This window comes from Limulus polyphemus, unplaced genomic scaffold (assembly GCF_000517525.1).
Source record: "Limulus polyphemus unplaced genomic scaffold, Limulus_polyphemus-2.1.2 Scaffold1075, whole genome shotgun sequence".
NCBI classification, from domain to species: domain Eukaryota; kingdom Metazoa; phylum Arthropoda; class Merostomata; order Xiphosura; family Limulidae; genus Limulus; species Limulus polyphemus.
The window spans coordinates 234,743-251,629 of NW_013666685.1; the positions used below are offsets into that span (position 1 = coordinate 234,743).

General features: G+C 35.1%; 1 protein-coding gene across 2 annotated transcripts in view; it reads right to left on the bottom strand.

Moving 5' to 3' along the window:
- Positions 1-16,887, bottom strand: part of LOC106462020 (probable serine/threonine-protein kinase DDB_G0282963) — a 142,620-nt gene that overhangs the window by 36,355 nt on the left and 89,378 nt on the right. For both annotated transcript variants that reach the window (XM_022389130.1, XM_022389131.1), the window contains exon 9: positions 3,890-3,969. In XM_022389130.1, coding sequence (XP_022244838.1) covers positions 3,890-3,969 — 80 coding nt within the window. The remainder of the gene's footprint in view (positions 1-3,889; positions 3,970-16,887) is intronic.

Below are 16,887 nucleotides of genomic sequence, written 5' to 3' on the forward strand. Positions count from 1 at the left end.
GGTCAAATAACCCCAAAAATGTATATTTTGGGTTACTGTGCGGTCATATTTACAGCAATCAAGATGAAAATTGCCACACGTTAAATTTTCATGCGTCCAACACATTGAAATACAAAAAAGTTGGACTTGCCCGTTTTGAATCTTTTTAGTGGGGCTCAGAGATCACAAAAAAGCTTAAATTTGGGGGTTTGATCAATTATTCGACCATATTGTGACCAATTTACATGGAATTTGGTAAAAAAATAATTTTCTACAGGGTTTTCAAGATGCCACAAAAAGCATAATTTTAGGGTTTTATTTACATTTATTCCACCTTATTTCGGCTAATTTATATGAAATTGGTGATACAAAAATGTGTGATATGCCCACCTTTCGTCATTTAATGGGGGTCAAAGGTTAAAACCATAATTTTAGGGGTTTTGGTCAATTTCTTAACATTGTTTCAACCAATTTACAACACCCATTGACAAACAAAAATGCTGGACTTGCCCATTTTTAGTAATTATGGGGAGGGGGTCAAGATGCCACAGAAAGCATAATATTAGAGTTTTTTTGACAACTACTCACCGTTTGTCGGCCCAATTTATATGGCATTTGGTAAAAAAAGATACTTCCTTACAGGTTTAAAGCAGTGATGTAGTCAGTTTTTGATTTTTCTGGTGTCAAAATTGGCATTGTTGGGATTGCATGGCGGAGACGCGTTGCATTCGCCCGAGAATGTTGGCATCTTTAATTGTACTTGAATTCAGAAACACAATGGACACTTAAATAATAACGTCATAAAACCTTTGAGTATAATAAACGTTATGTTTATAGATGATACGAATATACTTCAAGAACATCAGTTTAATTGAAGTGCATACGTGAGTGTCTAGATGTAACAGTTATTAGTTTTCCTTTCAATAAACCCAATGTGTTCCAAAAGATGAAAATATCTTCACTAATCACACAGCTACCATCTTCAAAATCTCACCAATCACACGGCTACCACGTTCAAAATCTCACCAATCACATAGTTACTATCTTCAAAATCTCAATAATCAAACAGCTACCATTTTCAAAATCTCAGTCTCGCTGCGTCTTACAAAATAACGTTTATCTCGTTTCTTTTAACAAGTAGCATTGCTTTAACAAGACGTTCTTAAATGGATACCAGAGCTAGGTTCCACAACTGTTAAAAACGAACATATAAAACTGTCGTGCTTTAACATACAACGAATCTGCACTGAGACCTTAGTATAACTGGTCAGTTAGCTGTAACTGAAGCATATTTAGTCTACCGATGGTTTAAAAAATCTATTACAAGGAGAATAATAATTTCAAAAACAACTAATGGAACGAGCATGAAATTGTGAACCTTCTAAGAATATTTATCTTAAGCTAATTTAGATGGTCAACACAAGAAGATTAATATGAAACAATGTTACAGACAGCCACCATTTTGGTGGAATGCTTTCTTTACATATATATATATATATATATATAATGTGTATCTGTAATCCATCACTTATATACAAAGTTGTACAATGAGCTATCTGCGCTGTGTCTACCGCAGGATCGAACCTCAGATTCTAGTATTGTAAGACCTGAAGCCCAGGGACGAAAACAAATATTATTTACTTTAGTGAAAATAAATGAATTTATCCACTAATGATTACTGTCATAAAACAAAATAAATCTAGATTGCCATTAGCATTGGTATAGTCATTGTACCATTGTACGTAGCTGATAGACAGATAGATATATGAATGGATGGATAGATACAAAGTTAATCACGAGTCACAAGTAAGTCTAAAACCACTTTCTTTGTTTCTTACCGTATGACAGCAAATCTGATGAAAACTTTTACTCAGTATTTGTCATAACTGAGTAAGTACACTTTCATTCATTCGCTTTTGGTCCATTTATTTCAGAAAAGCTATATCCAAAACTAATGCTAACTTGAAGCACTAAATCACCAGCAATGAGAGAGTTAAGGCCAATATCCTTGTCCTCCACCACAAACGTTTCTTGTAGATCGTTATGGTTCTTGCATGGTGAACATCATTGTCATGTTTTAAACAGGTATGTTGTTTTAGCACAAAGCTACACAATGGGCTATCTGCGCTCTGTACACTGGGAGAATCGAACCCCGGATTTTAGCATTGTAAGTCCGCAAACTTACCAAGTATGTTGACAAAAAATGTTATCTAATGTGTCAAGTAAAACATCCAAGAGCCCTCCAGCCAATATCTAAGTTTAATCCTAGCTCCCAGTAATTACATAATCAATTTAAGTTAACGTACTAATCATCTTGATTGAACCTGCTCTAACACATTTACATTCGCGTGAAATTAACAGTTCCTACACGCTTGGTTATTGATGAGCTCCTGGTTTCCAAAAGCATTGACCTACTGTGCTCATTAACTGAAGCCTCTCTCCCTTTCCACATACATATACACACACACAAACACATTACATATATATATATATATATACATATACAGACACACAGAGGTATGTAAAACACGAGCACACGTGGATACGTGTGTGCATGTATATGTATATGCTCTTTTAGTTTTACAACATAAAATACACAAATTATTATAACAATTATGAGGTCCTGTTTTCCTTGTTAAGTCCACAATTTGTAAACAGAATGAAATAAGATATATGATATTCAGAACATACATGCTTATAGGCCTCCACAGTCATCTGATTTTTATATGGTTGATATTCACGTAGTAAGAAAAACGTCACACTTGTGCGGTAGATAAACATAATCAAAACAATCATTACTACAGTGTTTATATCAGAGATGTCACAGATACAAGTACGTTACTGATGTACTTAATTAGTATAGAAAGTAAATATTGAATAAAGTCAGCCACTTACAAGATAAGAATAATTTGTTTCTATTTAAGCACAAAGCTACACAATGGGCTATCTGTGCTCTGCCCACCAAGGGTATCGAAACCCGGATTCTAGCGTTGTAAGTCCGCAGACATCCCGCTGTGCCACTGGGGGGCCGAGATAAGAATAAAGTAATTTTTCAAAACGTTTTGTTAATTAATGAAAATAATGAATTTTTAAGTACTGGTGTGTTTCTAATGCGATTTTATTAATTATAAATAAAGTTTTATAAGCAGGTATCAGTGGTGAGAAAATAATTATCATTGCAAATACACGCACACACACACACACACACCAATAAATTATCAGTTAAAGCTCGCTAGGAAAAAAAAACAAAAACATTTACTCAAAAACATTTTTGTCAATTTGATTTGAACAGAAAAACTGTTTTTGCCAGTTTTCAATTTAAACCAAGAAGATAATCTTAAGAGCCCTCAAACCTCCCTTTATTCGACAAATTGAAACTTACGAAGTTTTAAAGGGGTATACTTATTTTGAACGATCCCTTTTTTTTTATAACAATGTTTATGTAAATCCATCTTTTTTACTCTATAGCATTCCAATTTGAAAGTTCACAAAATGTGAACTAAGGCTATTGTTTTTAAGGCTTCTTAGATATTAATACCACTTTTCAAGTACATTGGTTTAGTCAAATTTGAAAGTCTTCAAACTACCTTTCCTTCCTCACGACTCTTTCTCCTCCCCTCCATTTATACTCTGAGGGTTAAAAGCCTTTGTGCAGCATTTAAAGTTGCTTTTTCAAAACAATTTTCAACACAAAATGAATTGAATAAATTAGGGAAGATTTCAGACCAAAAGCAGTATAGGAAAGATGGTAGTAATATTTAGAGATAGATAATGTGTGTTTAAATTACTATTAAAAAATTTTGAAGTTAAACGCCAAGAATGGGTCCAACAAGCCATGTCCATTTTTTTTTTTCAGGTAATAACTTATTTTTTACATATTAAGATAAACTGTTTATCACTCTATACTTACTCAGTGTAGTCCCCTGCTATTTCTTGTAGTGCAAGTGCTGCCAAGTAGAAAACAGTTTCACTGTTCGGCTCAATAACACCCTGGGGAAGAGAATAAACAAATACTCTTATTTTCTATTGTTGACAAAATTTTTCTGTACGCCAACTACGGGAGTGATTGGAAGCTAAGCCAACAACGTTCGGTGTACAAATTAAAGAAGTAAGTAACGTCTGGCTCAGAGCCAAGTTAACCGCAACACAAGCCACTCAAGAAACAAGCTATCCTACCCAGGCTTACGAATCACGAGGTTTAAATACAACTACAGCTTAACTCCCTCACTGTAACGCTCCTGTATTACGAGTGATGTAATATTCGTCACTTAAAGTATATAATGAATACAGGTAAATATTTATTTCTTTCACAATTTCACACACACACACACAAATCTATGTAAGGGCTTTCTGCGCATAGCCGTTCCTTATTTTGAATTCACAGACTAGTTGTTTGGTAGTTGCTAAGCGTATCGATCTATCAAAGGTCTATCTCATCGACTAAAGAGAAGGCAGCTAGCAAACAGCACCAACCTGAAATTCTTGGGATATTTTTGGCTGTCTGAATAGTAGGATTTGACCGTCACTCTTATAGCGCATTCACAGACCGAAAGAGAGGAGCGCATATTTACGGAAACAAGCCTCGAAGCATGATTCCTCAAATTCGGGCACACACATACACACACGAAGATGCAAGAGCTGACAGAGCATAATATTTGCACTAAACTCAGTTTCTTGCTATAGATTTAATCAATATACAGACTATTATCCAAAACGGTTCGTATAAATCCCACCTTCAATATAAAAGCCAAGATTATTTAAAATGAAAATATTATTTATGGTTTCTCTAGTTGGTCTTCATGAGATACAGTGACGACAGTTTCTTTGTCGCTACAATCAGTAGAAAATTTAAATACTAACAGCAAATAGCTAGTCGATAAATATCAATAAATAATTTATTTACAAAGGGGCGAAGACTTTATTTTGTAAGCGGTCATGAAATAATGTACACATCCTATCAATAAGTGAATATATACCCCTAACAATATATATCGACCGTCTCTATGACGTAATATGCAAATAATCCTGACGTATAAATATAGTTATGGCTCGGTAAAGACCTTAGAATACAAACAGCCACGCCTCGAACGAGAGAATTTCAAGAATTAACTGTATTTCCTCGATTTTGCGCAAATGAACAATGGGAGGCCAGTCAAAGTCAGCGACAAGTCACCAGGTCACTGGCGACATCGCCGTGCAATTTTAGTCATGATGGAAAAACAACAGATTTTGCTTGTTTGTTTGTTTGTTATGAATTTCGCGCAAAGCTACACGAGGGCTATCTGCGTTAGACAACAGGGAAGGCAGCTAGTCATCACCACCCACCGCCAACTCTTGGGTTACCTACTCTTTTACCAACGAATAGTGCGATTGACCGTCACCTTATAACGCCCCCACGGCTGAAAGGGCGAGCAATGCCACTCTCCCGTAACCAATGAACTCTATTTTGACCTTTCTCTGCAAAAGCTTCCGAAACAACCATCTGTACTCTGTCATTTACGTTCTTCCTCGGTAGTCTTGTAGGTCTAGATCTCGGACACTGTCAATGTGATGTGTACGAGTGTTTCTGCCTGAAATATTGCTAAAGGCATGTCCAATAAATATTATTTGGTAATCTAGTAGCCTTTGTTTTGTGTTTATTTTATTAAAAACTGCACTGTTTCCAGAGTGGGTTGTCTATTTACTTATTGGTAGGCTGTGTAAATCTGCTAACGTACATCTCTCAAACATGCGCGCGCTATTTCAAGAACACATTTCATACTAAAATGACCAGGCCTTATAATTTGAATTTTCGTAGTTACGAGACGGGCCAAAAGAAAGATTTGTTTGTTTGTTGCTAAGAGCAAAAACCATAAAGTCGACTTTATGTTCTCTGCCCAACACTGGAGTAGAAACCCGATTTTTAGCCTACAGACGTACAACGTGATAATAAAACCACACAAAGATATTTGGTAAATGCACTCATTTTTTTTTTCTTTCGCTCATTTTTGGTAACGACATTACGAAAGTTTAGCCATCACTCAATTTTGATTGTTCATCTGGTCATTAATTAAAAACTGTTTCTTTAATACTTCTGTACATACAAGACGTGATATGGGTGATACATGTATGTGCTATAAATCTCATGGACACATATTTTTGTAACGTTATACCTAACCTTGCCTTTTGGCTGCCAAGTTTGACAATGACAGATAAATTCCGTTTAATCAGGACCTAACAGAAGTCCGTAATGATGAATACGAAACAGTTTTATTTTTACGTCGTTTGATTATTCCCTAAGCCCTTAGCTCGTCCATTACTTCGCCTGTCAAGTATGTTGCTTATATTAAACCGGGGGATAAAGAAAATCGAAGGTTGCCGCGTGGACATCGTTTGATTACATTTGCGATGGAAAGACAAAAAAACCTCTGAGGCAGTCTGGGGGAAGAAGGAAGGCTTCGCAAGAGCGCAAAAACCTCGGAGTGATCCAAAGAAGGAGTAACCGAAATCGATTTATTTAAGAGAGACCAGATTATGGGAGCATATGTATCCGAACATCCTCATAAGATAGGATTAGATTAATCCGTAGATTAGATATTTTTACACATGCAACATTTCTATACTTACATTACCAGAATAAATGAAATCATGACGTGTTTTAAGGGATAGAAGACTATGCCTCTACCTATTTTAAATATATTTTTTAATCTTCTATAAGAACCAGCCTAGAACATTTAAAGATGCGCTTTCTATACGCAGGTGGCGGTATTGATAGACTTAAAACAAGGATTTTGGTCTGACATAAACTAGTCTTTACATGAACTTAGTTTCTGTAAATAGGGTAATTATAACCCATGAAATGATGGTTTGATTTTATTCGAAAGCCGTGTTTGTGTGTTCCTTTAGTGGGTCTTATTTTACAAAACATCTTTTATAAATTTACCCCCATGTTATTTTTTTAGGTTTTATTTTTCGTCCCATCTTTTTTTTTGTTCTTAAGCCCGCTTCACGTTTGTTCTCCAGACGATTTTCTTGGCATTTTTACTGTTGGGGTTTATCGTTATATTTATATCTTTAAACGTCGTGTTCTTTTTTTTTCTATGTTCTTGTTTCTTAAGGCTTTTTTGTGATTTGTTTCTGTATGTTTTAACCACTTTTGGGCATTATCTCTGTTTATGTCTCTTCAGTCCGCTCTAGTTCTCTCTATATTCTCTTTTATTTTTAAGCTTCTCTGGGTATTCTTTATTTTGACACCATTTTGATTTAGTCCCTTTCTCCCGGAATTTTAATGTTTCATTAAAGCTGCACTTTAAACATGTTTTCAACCTGAAAAACTTGCTAATAAAACATGTCTGGTTACGGCAAGTACAAATTTTCGGTGGGTATTCGATCTTTTTGGGTATCCTTAACAATTTGATATGTCTCATATGTAATGTATTCAAACTTGGAGATCTTTTTTTTTTTCAATAGTCTACGGTTTCCTCACCATCAGGATTGATCAATAATTTTTATCCTTAAAAAACACCACCTGTCTACTGTGTGATTTGTTTTTACATACAAACAGTATCCTGTGGCTTGTATTTAAGAAAATTCATTAAAAAAATAATTCAGTTTTCTACTCATGACGCTATAGCGTACAAAATATATATAAAGATAAAAGGATAAACCGAGTTGGACAAAAGTGGCAGGTCAAATAAGCATAAACATAATGTGCGCGTGTGTGTGTGTTATCGTGTATAGATGTGGAAGGTACACAGAGAAATTCCTCTTGATTTCATATCCAATCAATAACACACAAGACTTGCAGTGAAATCCCAGCAGAATTAGGGATATTTAACAGCTGAAGTACGTGGTTCATACTACTGCGTCCATGCTGATTACGGCGAATGAGGGAGTTGGGGTTTGGACGTAAAAGAAAAACGGGGCGATGGAAGAGAAGAGTGTCCACTAATTTTTACTTTTAGTAAAGAGCTGATTCATTCAACCTGTGTGAAGTGGGCATTGTACAGCCTCGAAACGTACCCGATTAGATGAGCAATTTAGTGTCTGTATATATATTATACAAAAGGAGAGGGGGTGGAAACAGTAACTTCATTAAGCCCATTCCTTCAATCTAATAAACACGGACCTCATCCACACTCTGAAATATCACACACATAGCGACAAGAACAAAGTTTATACAACATAAAATGATTAATCCAATCTAATAATTTAATGAGCGTGGTAACTGGTTATCAATCTTTTCATGAGAATTAATTATCGTATCAATCGTTTATAACTCTTTATTAATGGTACTGTACAATATACAACAGCTGTACAAAAACTCATCTTCATGTTAAATTTTACGGTGTATAACTCCCAGGCTGGAGAAGCATGATCAGATCTTTTTTATAAGGTTTTGGTTTTCCAATTCAACAATCACTCTGGCTCTTTGAGTAGCAGTTTTGCTTTTCCTAGTTTTAACAGATACACAAGTAAGAGTGGAACAAAAATCACACGTATTTTCTGTTTTTATCAGTTTTTGGTTCTTTGTTTTCTATATTTATGTATAACCGAATGTACATTACTTTAAAACATGTATATTAACTCTTGACGAAATATTTTAAACTAGTTTACACGTTCAACATTTTCGGTGAACTGAGGTAATATTCACATTTATGTTAACATTATCTCTACGATTTAAATTGATCGCATATGTTTGTTGAATCGTGTAGTAAAATCCTATAATCAAAACATAAACTTTGTGCTTCACATGAGACTGTATATTTTAATTTGTATATAACTTATTTATTACAAGCATGGCCAGGTGGTTTAAGGCGCTCGACTCTTAATCTGAGAGTCTCGGGTTCGAATCCTAGTCACATCAAACATGCTCGCCCTTTCAAACGTGGGATCAATCCATTGGTAAAAGAGTAGCCCAAGAGTTGGCGGTGGGTGGTGATGACTAGCTGCCTTCCCTCTAGTCTTACACTGCTAAATTAGGGACGGCTAGCGCAGATAGCCCTAGTGTAGCTTTGCGCGAAATTCGAAAACAAACAAACAAGTTCTCTAGTGGATCACACATGTACACTCTTGAAAATTAAATATCTTACTGAACACAAAATGTGAGTGATGAAACTGGCAACCCTTTCTTCAGTTGTGCTGAAGTCAGAGAAAGTGGAGAATAGTCGATACTTATGTCAGTTGATACAACTACTCATATCACCTTAATATTCTTTCCTAAGGGTAGCAAAATAATCTGAGGAAATATCTCCAACAATAACAGCACAAAAACCTTTTTGTTTTCATATTTTAATCTTATCAATCACTGTACTTTCTACTTCAAAACAGGTATATTAACTCACCATGCAAGTCACTCAGTGAAGCGTTTAACGGAAGTACTATATCACGATTATTGGTTTAACATTTAGGGTATTACTTATGAACCTTTGTATGAATGAGCAAATTACTAAACAAGTATATATCACACTTCTGAAAACTGTAGCGTTCTAAGGTAAATATAAACGATATATTATTTTACATGCTACTATGATAAACTAATAAAAACTTTTCGAGAGTAAGTAAATATTAAAAAAAAAGTCTACCTATCCTGTAAAATTATTATGGGATATTATAGACATTATAAATGACTCTACTGACAGATTGAAAACAGAAAATATTGTCTTATTGGCAGTGCCACATCCTCTCAAGTTCTAATCAGTGACTCATGCCCTCTCTTTTATAATCCGCACTTTATTTATTTATTTATTTCTGTGGGTACCGAGATGTTGGCTATATATTTTTAGTAAAATCAACAAACGCTGTAACGTTAACTTTAAAACAGTGGTACAGTTTGTGGAAGACTTCAAAACTGGATGATTAAGATGTAAAGATAATAAACTACTTAATGATGATCTTGTGCGTCATCACAGCTGCGTCGACTCTACAAGTCACTTGTTGAAATTCATAAATACACAGTCTCTATCTCTCATCTTTCCATCATATAAAACGCTAACAACTTCTAATTCTAGACTTAAACTATTACTCAGCAAGTTAGTATGCTATAATGAAGTAACACGATTACACAAAGGAGAAAGCCTAAATTTGGTAATTATTATTGAGAACGTGTATAAAGAAAAACAGTCGAAATTAGAACGAAAGATTGTTGTTACGTGTTACTCTAACTAGAAATGTTAACCAATCATCTTTACTTTCTCCATTTTTCAAAAACTGTTACTATTGTGACCACGAAGCTCCATAACGTAGACATTTGTTTGCGTTAATCCGGCCTGCATATTCCCGGAAATCTGACGGATAATTTCTCCATAATCTGACACTCGACCAAACAGAAACAAATACTCTTGTTATAAATGACCTAAATATGATTCTTACCATTTCTTTGTTTATTTTTTTTTTCGAGAGAAGTCTGGTGATAATTTGGAAAATTATGATGCTAAAATACGTTGCTTAAGCAAAAGAAAGTTTCCCTGTGAGAAAATAATTTACAGTATCAGTGCGCGATCAAAATCACTTTTGATAAAACACTTAGTCAAACACAAAGTTAGTTTTCAGAAACAAGCGAGCATAAACATATAAAGATGATTATAACTAAGTTGTGCCTTAAACATCACGGCTGTGTTAATAGAACTGCACACCACTATTAAATGGTTTTATTCCAAGCAGAGCAAAAACATTTTGTTCGTGATTTCAATTTTCCGAATATTACATACAATACCGTAATAATAGTACTTTTGTTGATTTATTTTTTACCAGGTGGTTTTGTTTACTAGGGTGGAGGGGGAAGAATGAAACACATAATGGGACCAAACCTAAAATAAATATAACATTATACGAATGGACGGCATTAGCTTGGGCAAGTCAACGACATTTCAGGGGGCTCATCCCCCCTGCCGTTTCCCCGCCACCACCGTTAGCATAGACCCTGATTATTTTCAGCTCTTTCACGTGCACACCTAAGAACACTCAATGATGTATATAAATACCAGAAAATGATGAGTAACTTGCTGGCTTCAGAGAGTAATATGTTGGCTCACCTGCTATTCCGAAACGTTTCTCTCTTCACTCATGCCGCTGATGAAGTACCAGTTTTCTTATGAAATACTAGTCTTCTTTTCACAAGCTGATGGAAACTCAAGTTTAAGGGAGTTTATTTTTAAACTTTATATTAAGTATCAACGTACATGTCTCATCTAGATATTTTGTCGAATCAGCCAATCAAGAAAACGGTCAGAATCGTTACTTTTGGTTAGTATTCTGTTATTGCGCACCACTAAACAAATGTGCTTAAAATTTTAATAAGTACGTAAGAATCGCGAGAATACGCGAGATAGCGCGTAACCCACACGCGCATCAACCACGTGGAAAATGTCTCTAAGCCCACCCGCACGCGATATCATACTGTGGAAGCCAGACGCGTCCATTATTATGCTCAGGGGTTACCACTCTCTAATACTTATTTGTTACTCTTGCTCCTATTAAATAATAATTTAGTCTTAGTGAACTCCCTATAACTGGTACAGTGTTGCAACTTTTATATGTATATGTACATGTATTGTAAGTGACTTCGCAATACACGTTTTTCATGTGTATATATGTATTAATAAGAAGCGTTTCTCATGACCATATATATTGGTTTCATTTCGACGAGAATAATAAACATAAAAATGTATATCAGCATAGGTATAAACAATTCGTATTGTTATAAGTTTCGTCTATGAAACAGAAAAAAAAAACTACATAAAATTCACATATAAACTAATGGTTTCATAACCGGACTGTGAATACAACGTTGAAAATAAAAGGAAGAATCCTTATGATGTTTTCTTTACATCGTGTCTTTCATAATACTCACTTAATTTATCACTATAATTTTGATGGACCAATTTCTTCGAAATGTTAGGTAGGTCATGTCGCCTTTCCTAATGTTTTACTCTGTACGAGTATTTTCTGATATATATAGAATGGCGTATCTACACCGTTGCATGGATTCTTCCTTCACAGGTATCTTTCTTCGTAGGATACATTTCATTCTCCCCACATTGCAGTTTGTAACATGATCTTAGTTTTGTTTATCCTTTAGTTTACATATTTTTTGACTTGTGGTCTGGAGAGTTCTTAAGTGTCATCAGGATAAAATGATGCTGTTCAGTAACGCTTTCTTTTGTTCAGATGTTAAAATTCATATAATACAAGTGTTGGTTTGTCTTTACGATACATATAGTGATCATTACAGGTATGTTTATTAACAACAGTTTTTATTAAACAAGTTTTTTGAACGTGTTTTGTAAGTTAATTTAATGGAATCTTTGACTGCGTTTGTTTAGTTATCACTAAAGTTGTATCGTTTTTCTTGCTTTGTTATGTTATAACCGCATCACTCATAATTGGTAATTAATTAATAGTTACACGTTATATTAATTTTGATATTAAAATAAACCATATAGACAAATCGGTACGTATATAGAGTTTCACTTATTTATGCTGAGTAATATGGTTCTATACACTGGAAAGTTACTTCTTGAAAACCCCGTACGTGTGACTTCCCTGAAAACGTGAAGTACAACTTGAAGATGTGGTTTAACGTGAGAATCTCAGTTTCATTCTGGTCAAACTGCTGCTGCTTCTGGTTAGCACTTTATTTAATTATGTTCTGCGAGTGTCAGTATCGTGTCTGTGTTTACGATAATTAGCCTGATTCGACTTTAAAAAACAAAAACAAATAAAAATAAACAATCATATTGTGTGATGAGAACGAAATACAAAACAGTTTATTGACATACTGTTTTAAGAATATCAAATACAGATAATAAAAATGATGTTATCGTTTATGTATCAGGAGTAACAGAATTCAAGCCTTATGATTTTCTCTAAGACCCTCTTTGATAGTTTTGGAGTATGTTCTATACTTCATGTATATTTTTGGCGTATTTTACGGTATTACGTAAACGTTTGACACATAGTCTATATCTTAAATTATCAGTTTATAACAGCTGCTCAAAACAGTATCTATTAACCTCAAGACAATATGTGAATTGTTCACAAAAATAAAGTCTGGTGTTTCTTAACTGATCTGGTGTAATATTCGCTTATTCCTCAACTCTTCCCGCTGTTAGTTCTCTCGTTCCTTTTGATGGCGTGCTAAAGACCTTGGTTTTTATAAATCCCAACAAGAAGATGTCGAGCGGGGTGAGGACTGAAGAACGTGGCGACCATTCATAGAGCCTTAGCCGGCCAATCCATCGATTATGGAACGCATCACTCAGATAATTCTGCACCTCCCTACTGTAACGTAATGGAGCACCGCCCTGTTTTAAATCAATTTCACATTCAGAAATCGGGTAAATGTCATCTAAGTAAAGCACAGCAAATTACCTCTTGAAGCATCTGTAAATAATTCGGACCATCTAAAAGAAACACGGTATGGCCGCCTGCTATTCCATCCCAAGCACTGACTTTCTGGGGTATGTTATACTTGGCCCGTTCTCATCATATGCCCGTTCTTGTGTGTTCAATAGTGACAGTTATGTCACTTCTCCATTTAAAAAGAAGGACGCTTCATCGGAGAAACAAATACGTCCAGCCAAACTGTCCTCGTTTTGAATCATCATTATCAACCTTTCTCAAAATTCAGTTAGTCTGTCTAAGTCACCATCTCAAAGTTCTTGGTGAATTTGCAATTTGTATGAATGTAACTTATTCATCTTCAAAATCCTGGCCAAACTCGCATGTGACACGCCCACTTCATCGGCCAATTTGCGGTGGTCTACTGAGGATTTTACAACACAGCTACTTTCTGGTGAATATCATCAATAACACTTCGTAGTCTTTTTGAATGAGATCGCTCAACCGGTTTGAAGAAATGTTGTCAGAATTCTTCAAACGTTGCTGTGACTTGGCTGTGGTCGTTCAGGATGTCGTTCGTGAGAAACTTGCTGTGACCCGTTGTGAATTGCCTTCTTTGGCATAAATCACTACTATCTCAATCCGTTCTTGGAGCAGAAAAGTCATTCTTACAATTTAATCAAACTACAATGAACATAACATACAAAAACAAATACACTGTATAAACATAAACATCAAAATGAGAGTGGGTGGCGTGCACACCTTAAAAATAAGAAGTACAAACTTAGTAAAGTCAAGGAGTACAAATTTATCAAAAACACTTTCTAGTAAATTTGAGCAAGAAAGAACAAATGACAATGTGATAGCCTTCTTTTTTTATCTGGAAACTGTATATATTTAAGATAACATAGATACAAATTCAGGAAGTTGTTCTAATATACAAATTAGTCATCGAGCGCGACAATTTTACCTAAAATTGGCTTCAATTAAAAGTGTTTTGAAAGTGAAACTGTTCGACGTTAAAAACAAAATTCAAATGTGCCATACATCGTGGCATAAAATACGCAATTTTGCATTTATCTGGCCCTCTATTCCCGCCCACACAGTGTGCTTGCTGTAAAACGTTTAAACCATTAATTATTATAATGATCAGGTTGAAGAGCCACGCTAGGTCCATAACATTCACTTACAATTAAAGTTATCAAATTTATCCTTGGATGTCTGCATGTATGGCTTTCAAGTGATTTTAAGGACTTTAAACGTTGCACCAATTTCTGGAATTACTCCATAGGACACTTCTGGTTACTTTCACAAGTTACTAATGGATACTGTACATGTTAGACAGATAGAATAATTGGCTAGGACGGCGGCAATACTGGCTGACACCTTCTCAGTGTGTTTTTTGACCAATAGCTTCTTTATCTGGACTGAGGGAGTTTGCGTATAGGATGAGAAGCTGCTCTTGGAATTGTTATTATGAGTCTTTTTTAGTGTATATACACTGGCAACCAAACATCCTAACAAATTCAATTCTAAATAAACCATCTTAAGCATGTATACATTATTTTAAATTTCACAATACATTATTTAAAAATAGTGACTTTTCTAGCATTAGAATTAAGTATAAAGAGAAAAATTCTTATTTCCCCCTTTTCACCAATGATTGGATAGAAGGAATGAACTTTATTTTTCAAATTAGTATTACTATAACTAGTAGTGTATTAGAAAACCTGATATTTCGTATTGTCGTACAAGATTTGGTATCATGTCGTATTGTTATAGAAGGTCTGGTATAACATGGTGCTATGATGGAAGAACACTTTGAAATTTATATTTTCCCGCATACATGCTACTTATTTCACGTTCACCTTTCCTTTTCACTTGAGCCTGTGAGTTTCTACTCAAAAGAAAACACAACATCGAAGGAATTAATCAATAACATCCTTAAAAACTAAATCGCAAATCAATGTCATTTATCTGTAACGTTTCATGGAATTTTTTAATATAATCTGCTAAACTAGAAAATTCGTACTTATTACGACTTCTTTGAGAGACTAGCTTGCAAGGTAGCAGAACTCAGCGCTACCACGTGGTTAATATTAACATATTCTAAAATGTCGAATAATTAACTTGCAATGTAACAAAGCACAGTAGCAATACGTTAATTATTTGCCTATTTTTACACACAGAATGGCCAATTTAAAAAGTAACAAAGGTTCAGTTCGGTATGTTAAAACGATTTGAGCCTCACAACATCGTTATAGCTCATGTCGCCACGCCCAGTCTTGTGCTTTCTGAAACACGTTCATCTTGACATTCGCTCTGTAGTGTATTTTCCATTCCAAAAGATCCAAAGCACACCACACCTCCCTGCTGGCTTTCTATAATCCATCGCGTACGAAGGCGACGGTTTCCCAGTGTCCATTTCAACAATCCGATTGCACAGAAATCAAAGACGCTGCGTTCGACTACATGACATATGTCTTCGTATGGAATAGCATGAAAACCTTTCATTATGCAGCTGCTTGAGGTATGTGACGGTTGAATTGATATGTAGTGAAAACAGCTTATGTTGTTATTAATTTTGCATACCTTTATTTACCATGATCTTTGTGTTTGTACATTCTCATCTGTTACAAAACGCTGTAACTTGTTTCCCACGTCATGGGAACGACTCATTGCAAATGTTTTTCTGGATGGTTCCGGTGTTGAAATTTGATCCATTTTCCTTTGTTTTCCAATGCCATTAATCCAGGGATATCCCCGACTTGAAAATTCTAAATTCCTGATCTGAGAACATGTTTATTGAATACTTTGTGTCTGAAAGGGCTGTTACATAATCTTTCAAAAAACGATCAATTTTCAGTGGTATCACACTAACTACGAAACGTCAAACAATGTCTAAATGTAGTTCGGATATATATGCCGTTCCACCGCGAGTTTTATATCGGCTGTGGTTGTCATTTAACTTGCTGATTGGCATATTCAAAATTACTGAATATAACATACCGAACCCTCTGTATTCTTACGTGAATAATGACAACCTTATAATAAAACAAAGAACAGCGCTATCACTCGGTAGTTCATAGCGTATTTGTACATATGGAATGACTGATCTGCAGTGTTAGAAAGCTATATCACCATCACGCTAAAGTTAATAACTTATTATTACATGTACATTGACGAAAACCCAACTTAACAAAACACAGGACCACCTCAAAATTATTAATGCCCCCCACCCGCCCATTTGCGCAGTTATAAGTCTGAAGGCTTATACCCCTAAAACCTGGGTTTCCAGACCCGTGGTGGGGGCAGCGCAGATATCACACGGTGTAGCTTTGCACGTAACAACAAACACAGAAACAATAATTAATGACCAATACTTATGTATAGATTGATTAACTTATTTGTACTTTATTTTTTTACAGGACCGAAGTGCAAAGTAAAAACAGCTCTAAGATACTATAATTAATATCTTATTCTTAAATTTAGAATGAATGATATTTAAGGCACCAAGGCACACAGGGGATAATGTTTCGTACTGCACATAAACCTATCTGTGAACATTCTGTACAGCGACAGACGCCC